At 38.2% G+C, this 18,860-nt stretch overlaps 1 protein-coding gene across 4 annotated transcripts in view; it reads right to left on the reverse strand.

Annotated features, from left to right (window-relative positions):
• LOC126475225 (puromycin-sensitive aminopeptidase) overlaps positions 1-18,860 on the reverse strand; it is a 157,633-nt gene that overhangs the window by 125,470 nt on the left and 13,303 nt on the right. For all 4 annotated transcript variants that reach the window (XM_050102898.1, XM_050102896.1, XM_050102899.1 and 1 more), the window contains exon 4: positions 14,221-14,518. In XM_050102898.1, the coding sequence (XP_049958855.1) occupies positions 14,221-14,518 (298 nt within the window). The remainder of the gene's footprint in view (positions 1-14,220; positions 14,519-18,860) is intronic.

Below are 18,860 nucleotides of genomic sequence, written 5' to 3' on the forward strand. Positions count from 1 at the left end.
AATGAAGTAAATAGGAAGTGCAGGGAAGCTAGGACAAATTGGCTGCATGAAAAATGTGAAGAACTCGAAAAAGAAATGACTGTCAGAAGGACTGACTCAGCATATAGGAAAGTAAAAACAACATTCAGTAAAATTAAAAGCAAGGGTAGTAATATTAAAAGTGAAAAGGGAATTTCGGGGCTGTTAAATGCTGAGGAGAGAGAGCACAGGTGGAATGAGTACATGAAAGGCCTCTATGAGGGAGAAGATTTGGCTGATGTGATAGATGACGAAACAGGAGAGTTGTGGGATCTAATATTAGAATCAGAATTTAAAAGAGCTTTGGAGGATTACATAAGGCAGAGGGGATAGATAACATTCCATAAGAATTTTTAAAATCATGGGGGGAAGTGGCTACAAAACAATTATTCATGTTGGTGTGTAGAATGTATGAGCCTGGAAGCAAACTGTGTAACTATCAGAAAAATATCATCCAAACAATTCCGAAGACTGCAGGAGCTGACAAGTACGAGAACTATCGCACAATCAGCTTAAGAGTTGGTGACAAGAATAATATACAGAAGAATGGAAAAGAAAATTGAGGATGTGTTAGATGACAATCAGTTGGGCTTTAAAAAAAGGTAAAGGCACCAGAGAGGAAATTCTGAGGTTGCGATTGACAATAGAAGCAAGACTAAAGAAAAATCAAGACATGTTCATAGGATTTGTCGACCTGAAAAAAGCGTTCGACAATGTAAAATGTTGCAAGATGTTCGGACTTCTGAGAAAACTAGGAGTAAGCTATAGAGAGAGATGGATAATATACAATATGTACAAGAGCCAAGAGGGAACATTAAGTGTGGATGGCCAAGAACAAAGAGCTCAAGTTAAAAAGGGTGTAAGACACGGATGTAGTCTTTCACCCCTACTGTTCAATCCATATATTGAAGAAGCAATGATGGAAATGAAAGAACGGTTCAGGAGTGGGGTTACAATTCGAGATGAAAGGATATCAGTGATATGATTCACTGATGACATTGCTACCCTGAGTGAAAGTGAAGAAGAATTACAGGACCTGTTGAATGGAATTAACAGTCAAATGAGTAAAGAATACCAACATAGTAAATCAAAGAGAGATGAAAGAAATGAGAAGTAGCGAAATGAGAACATCGAGAAACTAAACATCAAGACTGATTGTCACGAAGCAGAAGTTAAAGAATTCTGCTATCTAGGCAGCAAAATAACCAATGACAAACAGAGCAAGAACATTAAAAGCAGACAAAAAGGCTTTCCTGGCCAAAGTAAGTCCAATAGCATCCATCACAGGCATAAATTCGAGGAAGAAATTTCTGAGAATGAACATTTGGAGCACAGCTTTGCATGCTAGTGAAACATGGACTGTGGGAAATGAACAGAAGAGAATCTAAGCACTTGAGATGTGGTGCTACAGATGAATGTTGCAAATTAGGTGGACTGATAAAGTAACAAATGAGGTGGTTCTGCGCAGAATTGGAGAGGAAAGGAATATGTGGAAACACTGACAAGATGAAGGAACAGGATGATAGGACAGCTGTTAAGAGGTCAGGGAATGACTTCCATGGTACTAGAGGGAACTGTAGACGGCAAAAACTGTAGAGGAAGACAGAAATTGGAATACATCCAGCAAATAACTGAGGACATACACTGCAAATGCTACTTTTAGATGAAGAGGTTGACACAGGAAAGGAATTCGTGGTGGGCCATATCAAACCAGTCAGAAGACTGATATCTCTAAATAAATAAATAAAAATAAATTTACTGCAGTGAGAATTCCAACCTACACAATTCAGAAAAGCTAGTATTGGTAGGAATGATCCAAATGGTGTAGGCTGCGAAGCAGTCACCTCTTCTTATCCCTATCATCTCCCTGCACTCCTACCTACTAAATGCTTCTTAAAACTCCATAAACCCAACCATCCAGTACACTCCATTATGGCCAGTTACTGTGCCTTCTCAGAGAGAATATCTGTTCTCACCGACCAAGACCTTCAGCGGATTACCTGTAACCTACCCTCCTTTTTATAGACATCAACCATATCCTCCACCCTGCTCATCACTAATGATGCCACCTCCTACACTAACATCCCTAATCCCAAGGCCTTGCCGCTATTGAATAGCAACTTTCCCAGTTTCCAACTGACTCCAAACCCAGAATCTACTTCCTGGTCATCATGATCAACTATGACCTCACCCAAAATTACTTCAGTCTTGAAGGCATAAACTACGAAAAGATCCTTGGTACAGCAATAAGCACCACCATGGACCATCCTGTGCCAACCCATTCACTGGCCTTCTACATAATTCATTTCTAGCCATACAGAATTCCAAACCCTCAACTGATTCAGATTCACTGATGACATCTTTGTGATCTGGACTGCAACTGATGGTGAGGAGACACAATCTACATTTCTCCTGACACTCAACAGCCCCCTCCCCCCCCCCCCCCCCCCATTTGTTTCACCTGGCCCTCTCCAACCCAATGAGATGTTCTCCGCCACCTCAAAGAGGGCTACATCTGTACCTCCATCCATATCAAACCCATTAGCTACCAACAATACCTCCACTTAGACAGCTGTCACCCATTCCATACCAAGAAGCCCTGTCACACAGACTAGCCACTGGTGGTCACTGTACCTTTAGTGGCAAGCAGTCCCTCTCCAAATATACCAAGAGCCTCACTGAGGCCTTCATAGACTGAAGTTACTCTCCCAACCTTGCACGGAAACAGATCTCCCATGCTTTCTCTCCCCAGTCCCCAACTATCTCTCATATTCCCACCATACAACAACAAAGGAGCGCTGCATTCGTGACTCAGTACCATCCAGGACTGGAGCACCTGAATCACATTCTGTCCCAGGGATTCGTCTACCTCTCATCGTGGCCTGAAATGAAGAATATCCTACCCACTATCCTTCCCACCCCTTCCACAGTTGTATTCTGCTACCTACAGATCCCACACATCTTCCCACAATCACCTAATCCAGTCCAGTGACAAGCATCACTCATTCCATCAAAGGCAATGCCACCTGTGAAGGCAGTCATGTAATCTACATATTAAGCTGCAACCATTGTGCTGCTATCCACATGGGCTTCACAGCCAGCAAGTTCCCTGTCCACATGAGTGGGCACCAACGATCTGTGGTTGAGAGACAGCTGGAGCACCCAGTTGCTGAACATGCTGCCCAACACAATGCAATTGAATTAAGTGACTGCTTCACAACCTGCACCATTTGGATCCTTCCTAGCAACACAATGTTATCTGAATTGCGTAGGTTGGATGGAACTCCCTTTGAAACCAACCTGAATTTCCATATCCTCTAGGATCAACATTCGCTAATCCCTGCCCTCTACCCAACAATCCCTTTTTCTGCCCCCACTCTAACACAACACAGCTTTCTATTCTAGCAACACTCTGAACTAGGTTTTTTTCTAGTTCTTTCCTTTCGCTCTCCCATTCCCCCTCCTCCCTCAAACCTTCCTAGCAGTCGTACCCTGTCCACATCACATCCTTGCATGTCTCCACAAGCAGTGCTACACCTTCCACCATCCTTAACCTGCTAATCCTCCCTGCCCCAGCCTCCTCCTTATCCCCACCACCCACAGATTGCTTCCCCTATCAGGTGCAGTTGCTGCGCATAGCCTGGCCTCAGCAGCCAGAGATAGTGATAATGTGAGTTTGAGCATTGCTTGTGTGTATCTGCCTCCATTTCCTTCTTTAGAAGAAGGCCTTTTGGCTGAAAGCTTATGCATAGCACTCATTTTGACAAGGCTGCCTGCAACTCAACATTTCCTCTAAACAATGAGTAGCAATCTATGTTTTCTTAATACTGCCATTATTCCATGCTGGAGTTTCCCCTGTTTGAACATCACCGATAGTTTTTTCAGGATAGGTTGTGAACACAAAACCACTTTCAACACAACAAAAAGTTTTATATGGGTCATTATTCCATGTCAAGTGTCCCAGTTTAGAAGATGATCCCACCTCAACCACCTTCAATTTTGATGAAATTTGTACAGGATGTACCTGACGGCCCTACATGAACTTCGGCAAAGTTTCAGGCTCACCTATAACTTGGTTGAGGTGCTAGAGCCATTTTCGTGAAGACCACTTTTACAGAGACCAAAAAGTCGTTAAGAAATCGTCAAGTTTGGCATTCCACTGTCCCTAATGTAAAAGAGCTAGACTCTTGCTCCTGGATATAGTGGCACAACTTTGTGTGCTCTACACACAAATGTTGCCAGTAGAGTTCAGAAAGCAATGCATTTGGCATAATCTCAGTTCAAAGTAGGCAACAAATTATGTTGCGAGAAATTTGCCCCATAGTTTAACGAGACAGAAGTAGTGGAGAAAGTGCACTATGGACCTGGTCTTTTGACAAACTACTGTCTGTCTGAGTGTTTAGTATATCACAAATTTTGGCCTGGCTTGTGTGTTTAATTACTGTGCTACCATCCTGTAAATTTGTTAAAAAACATGAATGTATCAAAATATACCTGTGTTCAAAGTCATGTATCTCAAAATGGACACCTACAACATTACATTCATTAACACCATTCAACAAAGCACATTTCATTCTATTAGAAACACTTATTTTCATTTTGGTGTCTCTTTGGGTAAGGTGCAAAAATGTCTCCTAAAATTTGGAATTTTGTTGATTATGTCTTCATTGTTTAAATATTCATTTTGCTGTTTATTTGGTGAATTTAAACCTGTTTGTGACAGTTTCATTGCTAAATTTAACCATTTAACTGTACTAGAGACTGCTACATAATTTTTGGAAATCTGAATAATTTTATTTCTTTTCTTTATTTAGGACTCAACAATTTGATTTTAGTGTCTGAAGCAAATCAAGTTGTTGCTAAAATGGAACAACAAGATCAAGTTAATGTACGCAGTTTTGGAAATACTGATTCCCCATGCCATTTAATGACATGCAGTGCCTTAAAAGGCATCCATCCTCAAAACGTTTCACTTTGCCAATTTTTGCATCTTCAATAATTTCTTATTTAATATAAATAAATTCAATGCCATGATTTTTTTTTTCTAATATTGAAACAGATTAGTTCGGTGTTAAGATTTGGTTGTCAATTGGGCATTGAAGGCTAGCTCTTGTTGCTAAACGCTTAACTGTGGCCCCAGTTCCGTCACATGGTGATTTCCCCGACTTGTTCCGGAAAAAAAAAAAAAATCCATTCTCCAGTAATGCCAAAATCTTTTTGATGATGGCAAAGATTTAGGAAGCTCTTAAAATTTTTGTACTGTGTTGCAGAACCAGCGCTAAAATAATGAATATGCTTAATTTCTTTAAAAATGCACTTAAGGGATTTGATCAAGTATGTTAAAAACACGTGCACTGCAACTGTCATGTCGGAGGCAATCGCTGATTATGCAGTAGCTGACACTCTTTAGGTCTTCATTACCTTTGTAGTAAATGACAAATGGATGTATTGTAGCTTGACTGTTTTCTCAATGGAATCCCTGCACTGTGTCTTGGACAACAAAGGAGTAATTTTCTGCAAAATCCATTAATATAATCAATTCTCCTGGTTTGAGACCACCTTTAGTGAAGGCGCCAACTGAACAGTGCAGTGACAAACCGTTCTCTTACAAAATGGAAAAAAAAAAAAAAAAAAACATCAGTTCATCGTACAAGCAGTGGAAAAAACGTGTTATAAAAGGCATTTTATGTGCTAAGTGCAAATATTGGCTACATGGAAAGTGCGCAAAAGTGAACCTAAAATACATAAGTGACGACTCTCCCTGGACTTGCTTTGACTGTCTGAAGTGTGAAACAACTGATCTTGTAAGTACAATAAAGTCAAAAGATGAAATAATAAAATTGTTACAAACTGGTATTAGCACTCTCAAAAAAGAAATTAAATAGCTAAAAGATGCAAATGCTAAACTAGTAAGAGAATCATGATGCTGTGTATGTGGAAATCCTTTGTCAAACAAAAGTAAAAACTTTGACAATTCTTGTGTGCAAACTTTGGAAAGAAAGGGACACAGAAAATAAATCGTGTGGTGAAGCTGTAAACAAATATAGCTGGAAAACAGTGACATATAAGAAGAACTAGAAACGTGAAAGTGATTCGTCTAAACAGGAAGACAAAAATGAATTTCTCGTAATTGGCAACTCCATATTGAAAAATGTAGTAGTTCCGAACTGTGACATCGATGTTCGCCCTGGCATTCGACCACAACAAATTAATAAGCATTTTAAAAATATTATGTACACGAAACAGACTAACTTTAGGAACAGTAGTGATATGACGGCAAACTTCAGAGGTGTGATATTCCATGTTGAGACGAACTCTATTCGAAGCAGCAGCGAAGAAGAAATCAAACGATACAAGAAATGTAATTCATTTGGCGAAAAAATTTTTTTACAAGCTCTAGAATCGTAATCAGTCGAATCTTACATAGAAGATCTGTGAGTAACACTTATATAAACAATATAAACTGCGCCGTCAGGGAACAGTGTGACGAACTTGGTGCGATTTTCGTTGACCCTAAAAAATTTGAGTGACAAATGTCTGGGGAGGGATGGCTTGCATTTGAATAGACTAAGAACAGTGACCTTTAGTAAAACACTCATGGACATATGTAAAATTATTAAAAATACAGGAAACTGGTATTTTCTGAAAGGGGTGATGTTCCAAGGATACCGTTTGAAAATAAAAAACGTGAATGTAAATGAAATAATGAGGTACTTGAAGTAATTGACAAGGACAAAAAGACAGTGAGAAGTGACAACGCTAAATACAGTAATAATAATTTCGCAATTGTTCACCAAAATATTGAAAGTTTAAGAAATAAAGTACAACAGCTAGAAGTCGAGCTGGAGACTATACACAGCTCAGTTGTTTGTATCACAGAGCATTGGTGCAATGAAGTGGAAATCAGTCAAGTAGTCTTAACATCTTACAATTTAGCATGTGCATACAGTAGAAGTTCTATGAAGTGTGGAGGTTGTTGTATTTATGTCAAACAAAATTATCCATATAATGTCAGAAGTGATTTATGTGCAATCAGTGAAGACAAACATTTTGAGTTGGCAGCAATAGAATTTAGAGACCAGAACAGACGTAGAAAATTAACTATTTTGTGTTTATACAGGTCTCCTAGTGGAGACATAAGTAAGTTTTTGTCTAAACTAAATCAAGTATCTGACATGATATCCACTCCAAAGAGCAACATTCTCATATGTGGAGACCTAAATATAGATAAACTGAATCCAGATCCTACCTGGGAATCATTAATAAGTGTCACCCAAACTTTCGATTTAGTGCCAAGAGTTAACAGTGCAACAAGAATAACAAACCATTCAAAGACCGCTATTGATCAGGTTTCAACAGATTTAGATAAAGAAAACTGTAGTGTAGATGTTTTTGAGCTAGGATTATCTGACCATGCTGGTCAAATTATAAAATCGAAAACGACTACAGAAAGAACAAAGAAAATGCAAGTATATAGGCAAAATTTTTCCAAACCAAAAAAAAAAAAAAAAAAAAAAGGGCAGGAGTTTGCTAAACAAATAGCAGGTGAAACATGGGAAAACAGTATACTCAGAGGTAGATGCAAATGATACATTCAAGAACTTCATGACAAAATTCAAACTAAAATTTGAAGGGATCTTTCTTAAAGTGTTACGTCCATTCTCAACAGCTGAACAAAACAAATGGGTGACCAAAGGTATCAAAAAAATCATCTCAAACACTGAAGTACCTCAGCTCTATCAAACACAGTCAAACAAATCCATCTTTCTTACTCTCTTACTCTTTTATAAAAGGTATAGGAAAACATACATGAAAGTGTTGTGTGCTGCTAAGAGGGCTCACAACTCCAAACTGGTGCTGAGTACTGAAAACAAAAACAAAGAAGTCTGGAAGATTGTAAAACAGGAAACTGGCAACAGAAAGATGAATGTGTCTAACATAAAAAAAAGAAGGGATTCTAATAAAAGATCCAAAATATTTGGCAAACTATATAAATAATTATTTCAGCAATAAAAGTATAAAATTTCAGCAAAAATTGCTAAAAGTCCCTCAGATCACAAAGCTAAACAAAAGTGTACCACATTCAATGGTACTACTGCCCACAACAAAGGAAGAAGTCTACAAAGTAGTTTGCAAACTGAAAAATAAAAATTCAGCTGATTTAAATGAAGTTCCAATTTTTCTAATTAAAGACTGTATACAGAGCCTGTTATCACCATTAGTTAATATTATAAACCAATCATTCTAGCAGGGTTACTTTCCTGACTACTTAAAATATGCCAAAGTACTGCCTCTCTTCAAAAAAGAAGACACAGGAAATATAGAAAATAAGAGGCCACTCTCACTGCTCTCATGCTTTGCGAAAATAATAGAAACTATTGTGAAAGATAGACTTATGAGCTACTTAAATAAGCACAACCTCCTAGTCAAGGACCAGTTTGGATTCCGAACAGGGAAAGGCACAGAAGCAGCAACAACATATCTCACTAAATATATCCTAGAAGCACTTGATAAAGGAAACTATACAACAGGTATATTTCTCGATCTAACCAAAGCTATGGACACAGAGGATCACAAAACACTGTTGGTCAAGCTACATGAACTGGGAATAAGGGGGGATTGCAAAAAAATGGTTCCAGTCATATCTAGAAAATAGAATACAGATGACTAAAATAACACATTTATCATGTAACTCCAACTGTACTGAAAAATATATTTCTGACCCCAAACATAAAAATATAGGTGTACCACAGGGTAGTGTCCTAGGCCCAGTACTATTTCTAATTTATATTAATGATTTCCCACAAAGTATAAAGCATGGGCATACAATATTGTTTGCAGATGACTAATGTGCTAATCAGTGACATCACATGTAGATCTAAGATAGAAACCTGAAGAAACACAAAAAAGTGTATACGAGTGGGCAGCTAACAACAAAGTCATGGTCCATCATATTTCAGGCTTGCAGCCGCATCACGTTGACATCTTGGCACGATACTTCGGCTAACAAACATGCAGCCATCTCCAGGTGAGTGCGAGACTGAAGATTACTGGTGCGCGTTGTTCTATATATACCGAAAACTGGCACGGCGGCGCCTGTGCATTGGAGAAGGCTAATACCGTGCCCCCTATCTAATTTGGCGCGCTCTGCAGCAGAAGCGGGCCGTGCATGCGTAGTGGTGTACCTACATTTGCGCTATCTGTCATAAAGCGTCTTCGCGCAGCTGAGGCGCGGTAGTCGAAAGTATAAAATCAATTTTTGTCAGCCGTCGCACTAGATGCAGACCCATGTCTCTGTGAAGCGATTAAAGAAATTACAGGATCCCATGCTTTATCCATCTGAAAGTCGCCGTCTCGATTAATAAGATCTTTTGCCAATCGTATCTCCACGGACTCCTTGATAATGGATTCCCAAAAAGATCTAGTTGTCCCTAATATTTTTGTTCCACAATAATCCATGGAGTGTCCCGTCAAAATACAGTGTTCTGCTACGGCTGATTTGTTGGGCTGTAGTAGGCGTGTGTGGCGCTCATGCTCCATGGAAACTACGTGAAGATCCCCACACTGTGGTTCTCCGAGCGGACAAGGGCAATGCGACAGTACTTTTGCCACGAAACATCTACAACGAGAAGATTTATAGCCTCCTTGGTGAATCCACATATCGGAAGATCGACAAGGATCCGACAAGCAGAGTAGAAAGGAAAACGACAGTTTTGTTAAACTCTTCTACGCTTCCACCTGAAGTCATTAAAAGACTGAAACCGCATAGCTCTGTTCCACCGAGGCTTTATGGTCTTCCAAAAATTCATAAGGAGGGACTACTATTACGCCCTATTGTTAGTAATATCGGTGCACCAACCTATGATTTAGCACAACATCTGTCTTCGTTACTGAGACCTTATGTGGGCAAGTGTCCACATCACATTCGTAATTCCGCCGATTTTATTAGTAGACTGAGGTCGCTCCAACTCCAAAATTCTGACTTATTAGTGAGTTTTGATGTTGTCTCTTTATTTACTAAGGTTCCACTGATGGATTCACTGGTACTCATTAGCAGAAGGTTCAAAGCCGACATAACAGCATTATTTCATCATTGCCTGTCCTCAACTTATTTCTTATTCAATAATGAATATTTTGAACAAGTTGACGGTGTTGCCATGGGCAGTCCTTTGTCCCCTCTGGTAGCAAACCTTTTTATGGAGGACTTGAGGAGAAGGCACTAGAGTCAGCTGAATTTAAACCGAAAGTCTTCTGGCGTTACGTGGATCACACATTTGTAGTTTGGCCCCATGGAGAAGAAAAACTGGCAGGATTCTTAAAACATCTGAATTCCATTCACAAGAATATTCAGTTTACCATGGAGGTCGAAAAAGATAGATGTCTGCCGTAAGATTTTAAGACTACTTGACTGATTTCCACTTCATTGCACCAATGCTCTGTGATACAAACAACTGAGCTGTGTATAGTCTCTAGCTCGACTTCTAGCTGTTGTACTTTATTTCTTAAACTTTCGATATTTTGGTGAACAATTGCGAAATTATTATTACTGTATTTACCGTTGTCACTTCTCACTGTCTTTTTGTCCTTGTCAATTACTTCAAGTACCTCATTATTTCATTTACATTCACGTTTTTTATTTTCAAACGGTATCCTTGGAACATCACCCCTTTCAGAAAATACCAGTTTCCTGTATTTTTAATAATTTTACATATGTCCATGAGTGTTTTACTAAAGGTCACTGTTCCTAGTCTATTCAAATGCAAGCCATCCCTCCCCAGACATTTGTCACTCAAATTTTTTAGGGTCAACGAAAATCGCACCAAGTTCGTCACACTGTTCCCTGACGGCGCAGTTTATATTGTTTATATAAGTGTTACTCACAGATCTTCTATGTAAGATTCGACTGATTACAATTCTAGAGCTTGTAAAAAAATTTTTTCGCCAAATGAATTACATTTCTTGTATCGTTTGATTTCTTCTTCGCTGCTGCTTCGAATAGAGTTCGTCCCAACATGGAATATCACACCTCTGAAGTTTGCCGTCATATCACTACTGTTCCTAAAGTTAGTCTGTTTCGTGTACATAATATTTTTAAAATGCTTATTAATTTGTTGTGGTCGAATGCCAGGGCGAACATCGATGTCACAGTTCGGAACTACTACATTTTTCAATATGGAGTTGCCAATTACGAGAAATTCATTTTTGTCTTCCTGTTTAGACGAATCACTTTCATGTTTCTAGTTCTTCTTATATGTCACTGTTTTCCAGCTATATTTGTTTACAGCTTCACCACATGATTTATTTTCTGTGTCCCTTTCTTTCCAAAGTTTGCACACAAGAATTGTCAAAGTTTTTACTTTTGTTTGACAAAGGATTTCCACATACACAGCATCATGATTCTCTTACTAGTTTAGCATTTGCATCTTTTAGCTATTTAATTTCTTTTTTGAGAGTGCTAATACCAGTTTGTAACAATTTTATTATTTCATCTTTTGACTTTATTGTACTTACAAGATCAGTTGTTTCACACTTCAGACAGTCAAAGCAAGTCCAGGGAGAGTCGTCACTTATGTATTTTAGGTTCACTTTTGCGCACTTTCCATGTAGCCAATATTTGCACTTAGCACATAAAATGCCTTTTATAACACGTTTTTTCCACTGCTTGTACGATGAACTGATGTTTTTTTTTTTTTTTTCCTTTTTGTAAGAGAACGGTTTGTCACTGCACTGTTCAGTTGGCGCCTTCACTAAAGGTGGTCTCAAACCAGGAGAATTGATTATATTAATGGATTTTGCAGAAAATTACTCCTTTGTTGTCCAAGACACAGTGCAGGGATTCCATTGAGAAAACAGTCAAGCTACAATACATCCATTTGTCATTTACTACAAAGGTAATGAAGACCTAAAGAGTGTCAGCTACTGCATAATCAGCGATTGCCTCCGACATGACAGTTGCAGTGCACGTGTTTTTAGCGTACTTGATCAAATCCCTTAAGTGCATTTTTAAAGAAATTAAGCATATTCATTATTTTAGTGCTGGTTCTGCAACACAGTACAAAAATTTTAAGAGCTTCCTAAATCTTTGCCATCATCAAAAAGATTTTGGCATTACTGGAGAATGGATTTTTTTTTTTTTCCGGAACAAGTCGGGGAAATCACCATGTGACGGAACTGGGGCCACAGTTAAGCGTTTAGCAACAAGAGCTAGCCTTCAATGCCCAATTGACAACCAAATCTTAACACCGAACTAATCTGTTTCAATATTAGAAAAAAAAAATCATGGCATTGAATTTATTTATATTAAATAAGAAATTATTGAAGATGCAAAAATTGGCAAAGTGAAACGTTTTGAGGATGGATGCCTTTTAAGGCACTGCATGTCATTAAATGGCATGGGGAATCAGTATTTCCAAAACTGCGTACATTAACTTGATCTTGTTGTTCCATTTTAGCAACAACTTGATTTGCTTCAGACACTAAAATCAAATTGTTGAGTCCTAAATAAAGAAAAGAAATAAAATTATTCAGATTTCCAAAAATTATGTAGCAGTCTCTAGTACAGTTAAATGGTTAAATTTAGCAATGAAACTGTCACAAACAGGTTTAAATTCACCAAATAAACAGCAAAATGAATATTTAAACAATGAAGACATAATCAACAAAATTCCAAATTTTAGGAGACATTTTTGCACCTTACCCAAAGAGACACCAAAATGAAAATAAGTGTTCCTAATAGAATGAAATGTGCTTTGTTGAATGGTGTTAATGAATGTAATGTTGTAGGTGTCCATTTTGAGATACATGACTTTGAACACAGGTATATTTTGATATATTCATGTTTTTTAACAAATTTACAGGATGGTAGCACAGTAATTAAACACACAAGCCAGGCCAAAATTTGTGATATACTAAACACCCAGACAGTAGTTTGTCAAAAGACCAGGTCCATAGTGCACTTTCTCCACTACTTCTGTCTCGTTAAACTATGGGGCAAATTTCTCGCAACATAATTTGTTGCCTACTTTGAACTGAGATTATGCCAAATGCATTGCTTTCTGAACTCTACTTGCAACATTTGTGTGTAGAGCACACAAAGTTGTGCCACTATATCCAGGAGCAAGAGTCTAGCTCTTTTACATTAGGGACAGTGGAATGCCAAACTTGACGATTTCTTAACGACTTTTTGGTCTCTGTAAAAGTGGTCTTCACGAAAATGGCTCTAGCACCTCAACCAAGTTATAGGTGAGCCTGAAACTTTGCCGAAGTTCATGTAGGGCCGTCAGGTACATCCTGTACAAATTTCATAAAAATTGAAGATGATCGAGCTGGGAGCCCTAGGACACTTCACATGGAACGACCCATATACCAGTTATGCTGACCGCAAGAATGAGACCAAAGCATTAAATAGCTTATTCTACCACTCGAACTTTTCACGATCTGTTTTTGTAGGCATGAAATTACTGCTTGGGCTTGTTAGTTAGCCTATAATTCTAACAATGTAAAGTAAAGAAAAATCCCTCATTTGAGCACACATTGTGATTCTTTAGCTGCAGGGTTTTATCAGAGTAAAGCAGATCATCTCCACCAAATTCCTTGGAGACTGGAGCGCCTGTTGAAGATTGAAAGTCAAAACTCTGAAAACACGGATCTCAGAAGTAGATTTCTTTGCTAGTCTGTCGACTCTGCTGATTTATAATAAATCTTTAGTTTTTGCAGCAGTACCTGCTTGTCTGTGAACCATAACAGTGTGACTTCAGATACTTTTGCAGCCAATCACTTTAGTAGTTTTGATTTCACTTAATCTAGTTTTCCCCCCTCATCAAATACTTCTCATACACTATGTATAATTCTTTAAATCAACTTCCATTTTTAGTCTCACAGAAGCTCTCAATTGTTTCGATATAAGGAAAGTGTATTATTTGCTCCACATGAATCTGAAAGGGTGTGTAAGTCTTATACTACACAAATACACATTACACATTTCAGAATTTGTCTATGGAAGCAAAAATAGTTGTACAGCTTTATAAAACACTCAAAATACCATCCAGTTAGAGCCCATTTGTTATTAGTTTCCTTCACCACGAGCCACGGAACACATGCAACAACAGGACATGAATGCCACAAAATTATTTCTAAATCAAATATTTAAAATATTAGTCACATGAAATTTATTAGTGTAAAGAGTATCTACTGCGAGCATACCTGCAGAGAAATCTGCGATTGCTATCAAATCAATTTTTGGAAGTGGATATGCAATCTGGAAGTAGTCTTTGTAATATGGCAATACTTTTGTAGCAACCTCAAGAGCAAAGCGACCTTGCTCCTTCTTGCCAACTGGTGTGTATACTCGCACCAGTACTCCGTCATTTGACTTGTCCTCTACAAAGTCATACTCTCCAACTACTACAGCTACTAAATATGTTGACATGATGGGAGTGGTATCGAATTTCACTACACGTAGGGCAGGGTTTGATGGGTCTTTCGTTTCCGACACCACAGGCTGCAACAAAAACATTAATCTCAAACTTACCACCCAACAAAATAATCAATATTTACTAAAACCTAACGAGTTGGATGTCTTTGATGAATATACAGGATGTCTTAAAATATGTTCACACAATTTTAATTATCACAGAAATTTTTTTCCTACCTACATGGTTAAATTTCTTAAAAAGGTCATTTTACTTTTTCTTGACAGGCACCGGATGACTCATCCATCTAGCTGTGAAACCCAGTCAGTGCCATGAGAATAAAGTCAAGATGCTAAATGCACATTTGTACATCAGAGTGAAAACATTTTATCAAGCAGTAGTCAAAGTTTGATAACGTTGCTGGAGTTCAGACACAGTGGAAACTTTAGTATGGGACTGATTCATCTACAAAGTTAACAATCACATGTCTCAGAGACAAAATTCAAGGTGCATAGAAGAGTGCACAATGCACAGAAACACTGATCAAGGTGACCTCACAAAGCTAAAAGTGATTAATCCTCACATGTAATACTGGAACTGTTAAGACTGTTCACAGCTGCAAGATTCATAGCAAAAGTCACAGGAGAGTCATGTCAGTGTGATATTGATGTGCAATATCAGGGTGGGTGATAGGGCAATGCACAGTGGCAAGGGGTAGTGATTGTACATTTGATGCTCCAGCTAACAGTGTCATCTTCCCACATCTGCTTGTAGGATGCGCTTTGGAATGCGTGTTTATTTCCATGTTTGTTTTGGTTTGCTGATGATACTCAGTCCATGTAGTGTTCATTATGGCTGAAAAAGCAAACACGACAAATATTACATCTCGAATTGACAGTGTTGAGTGTTATTAGAATACATATTTTTATGGGGAAAATCAGAAGCAGAAACTGTGTCTCAATTTGGAATTTACCCAGTATTATCAGTTCCCACTGTAGAAAATGGCTGGAGTGTGTGCTGCGAGACAGAGAGCACATTGGTGACACTGACACTGCAAAGTGTTCTCCATTCCCCTGTGCCCAGACCACATCACACTTACTTGCACACCACTGTAGTACTGAGCAAAGCATTCTCAAGAGAGTAAGGTTGCATTGCTTTATTCCAAGGCTAGTGCTACAAGTAATGGATCATGGCACAAATCAGAAGGTGCAATTTTGTGAATGTGTTAATGAGGTGAATCCAGGTGAACTATGCTTTGTGGGTTGTGTTTTTTCATTGAATAAAGCACAAATTTACGTAATGGGTCAATCGACGTAATTGTGTATATTAAGCTGAAGATAATTCCTGCACGACTGTTGCACAGCCGTAAATGTGCCTGGTGTGAATGTGTGATGCAGTTTGTTTCCTCCTACGGAATTTGGCCACTTCATTTTCAGAAGCCTGTAATTGGAGAAAAGCCTGCAACAATGCTTGCCAGTTACATTTTCTCTTCTATTCACCCTATGTATGGTAATGGTAGATTTTATTTCCAAGCTAAATTGTCATAGGGATGTACGAGCAAACCAAGAATGAAATGTAGGAGGCCAGTGGGTAGGATTTAAGAAACTAATCTAGTTTCCTGTACACTCTCCAGAGCTGAAATCACTCAACTTTTTCTACAATGGAACACAGTAAAAGGTGATGTGTAGGGTTATTACCATGCAGTCTGGATACATTTGGGATGAGACTCGATGGACTGCATAAAATCCCATTACACACTTTGGTTCAAGGGACTCTGTCCTGACTCTTACTCAGAAATAAAGTCTACGCTGAGTGCCAACAGTTTTAACATTTCCTTCAACCACCACTTCGAATATCTATCTGAACTAGGAATTACCCTTATGATTATAAAATAAATTGTCGAAGAGTTCAAAGTGTGTATACATGTTTTGGTGCGACCTGTATATCAGAAGACATTTGCAAGTAATGCTGTAACACAGCAGAAACAAGCAAGGATTAATGTAATTAGGCATCAGCAGCACAAAGCTTTGCTAAATATGAGTATCAGATACACATTCTGTTTTGTTATCATTTATAAATACACAGTAAATTAATAGTTTAAAATTTAACCTTCCTGAATTGCAATTTATTAGTCTTTTTTTGTCCAAAAACATCTTTTTAACATTGATGTCTGGTTGTAGATTTTTAAAGATACTTTAAAATGAACAACATTAGAAAAACAAACACTTTTGCTCACTAAATAAAGCAGAAAATGAGTGACATGTTCCACTCAACTCGAGGTTTTGATGCTTGATTAGGGTGGTCTGCCAAATGGTTTGTTATGATCACCATCTCCAGTGGGTAATCGTAGAGTAATTTGTATGGTTCATTACCACAATTATCTTTGTACAACTGACATTTTTGAAAAGCACATGGCTTTCAAAAGCTCGCAAAACAAAAATCTGAAAACTGATTTATTTTCTGTACATAAAAAATTTTGCTGAAACATCTGTACAGAAATACCTTTAGTAAGTCGTTGTGAGCCATTATGGATTAACTTTTAGAGAACCACAACAAATATACAAGCATCAATATCCTTCTCCTGTGCAAAAATCTTTTCTGTCCATGGTGCTGCTGTGTGAAATACACCTGAGGTACAGTTTTTTTCTTTTAGCTGACACATGCTTAGGGTAACACTGACATCAGTCCTCTTCCCATCCCATTTGCTGATTGTCAAACAAGTGGCGCAATTGCAAAATTTATAAGATGATGAAAAACTACATCAAAAACATTTTACTCACACGTGCATTCTTTTCTCCCTTTCATATTTCACTATCTGTACAATAAATTTAACTTCTTTGGTACAGATTATAACAATTCATACAAATTCTAAGTACATTTTTCAAAAAGTGTAGTATTTTTTATATAATAAAAACAATTACAAATGTTTTTCAGCTCTACTACAACTTTTAATTTTTGCTAACATGAGTCATATGTGAAGCAAAGCTCAAACCAGCATCATGTGAGAGAAAAATTTTAACACAACATGTAAAATAGTAAATTAATAAGGTTTTTTCTAAAGGCATGCATAAAGAGCATACAAGACCCATAAAAGAACAATAAACGAGTCCTTTCATTCAGGTATCGTACCTAAAGCAAACACGAGTTGTGCGCTTAGTAAAGAAAGGTAATGTGGAGAGTTTCAAAAACTACAGGTCAGTTTTGCTATTGTCTATATTACCAAAAATAATTGAATTAATCATGAAATAAAGACTAATGATTAACAGGAATAGTACAACCTTTTCAATGAAGCACAGTTTCATTTCCAAAGTGGGAGAAGTACAACATCGGTCACTTTAAAAAAATGGTACTTAAAGTCTCGACAACGATGACTGTGTTATTGGTTTACTCTTAAACCTGTCCAAGGCTTTTGACACTGCTGGCCATAAAATAAGCGCTAAGTGTAAGAACAATTGGAAATGAGTCTTTCCAGTCTCACTTGGAAAACTTGCTGTAAATACGGGATGGTCAGAAATAGTCAGAAAAGCTTGAAAGAGAGAGCACTTGCATGCATTAAAATGCTGTAATGCAGAGACCTCCGTGGGTCCGCGAGTTACCACGTGTTGAAATGCTCTTTGCCAGTTAAAATGTGTCATGTTTCGAAAGATAAATTTAAGCTAAGCGAGCAAACATTAAGTTTGTTCAGTCTGAGGAAACCAAATGAACACTTATGGCGACACAGCCTTTGGTAGGCTGCTTGAATTTGTGCATGTGATGACCTGATTGGCTAACTTCAATGGTAAATTACTTGGAAATGGCGCAATGCATCAAATTTTCTTCTTAAAAATTATTTCTCAGCACAACTTTCCCTGCATCACCCTTACAAGCTTTTCAGAGTCTTTCTGACCATCCGGTACGTACACAACACACTGTTTGACAATACCTAAGGAAGAACTGCCAATTGCTACAGAACAACAGACAATTGCCACAGAAAGACCAATGATGACAATAGGCAATGTAGAGGGTGGGAGGTGTTACCTGCAGCAAAGCCTGTGCACTAACACACTGTATGCTTTCGACAGTTCATGCAGCAAGGTGTTTGACAAAGACTGTTGGGGAACAGATTAGTGTGACATTCTGTGTGGTCATATTGCACAGTAACAAGTCTCCAAGACATCATCCGAGTGTTTGCGATCGCGGACATGCGGGTGAATGGCTTGAAGTTGAGCAAAGTGCCACTACTGTGGCCCCAATAATGGATGTGACCAAAAGTGTCATCTCACTATTAAGAAAAAAAGGCCATTGAAAGAGGAAATACTATGCAAGAGCATGCCACTGGTCATAAATGGACCACCACATCACAAGAAGATCAACACGTAGCCCTGGCAGTAAGACACCTCACTCCTAGGCAGATCTCTTCAGACTTTGCAACCGCTAGCAGTACACATGTCT

Source organism: Schistocerca serialis, chromosome 4, assembly GCF_023864345.2.
Source record: "Schistocerca serialis cubense isolate TAMUIC-IGC-003099 chromosome 4, iqSchSeri2.2, whole genome shotgun sequence".
NCBI classification, from domain to species: Eukaryota; Metazoa; Arthropoda; class Insecta; order Orthoptera; family Acrididae; genus Schistocerca; species Schistocerca serialis.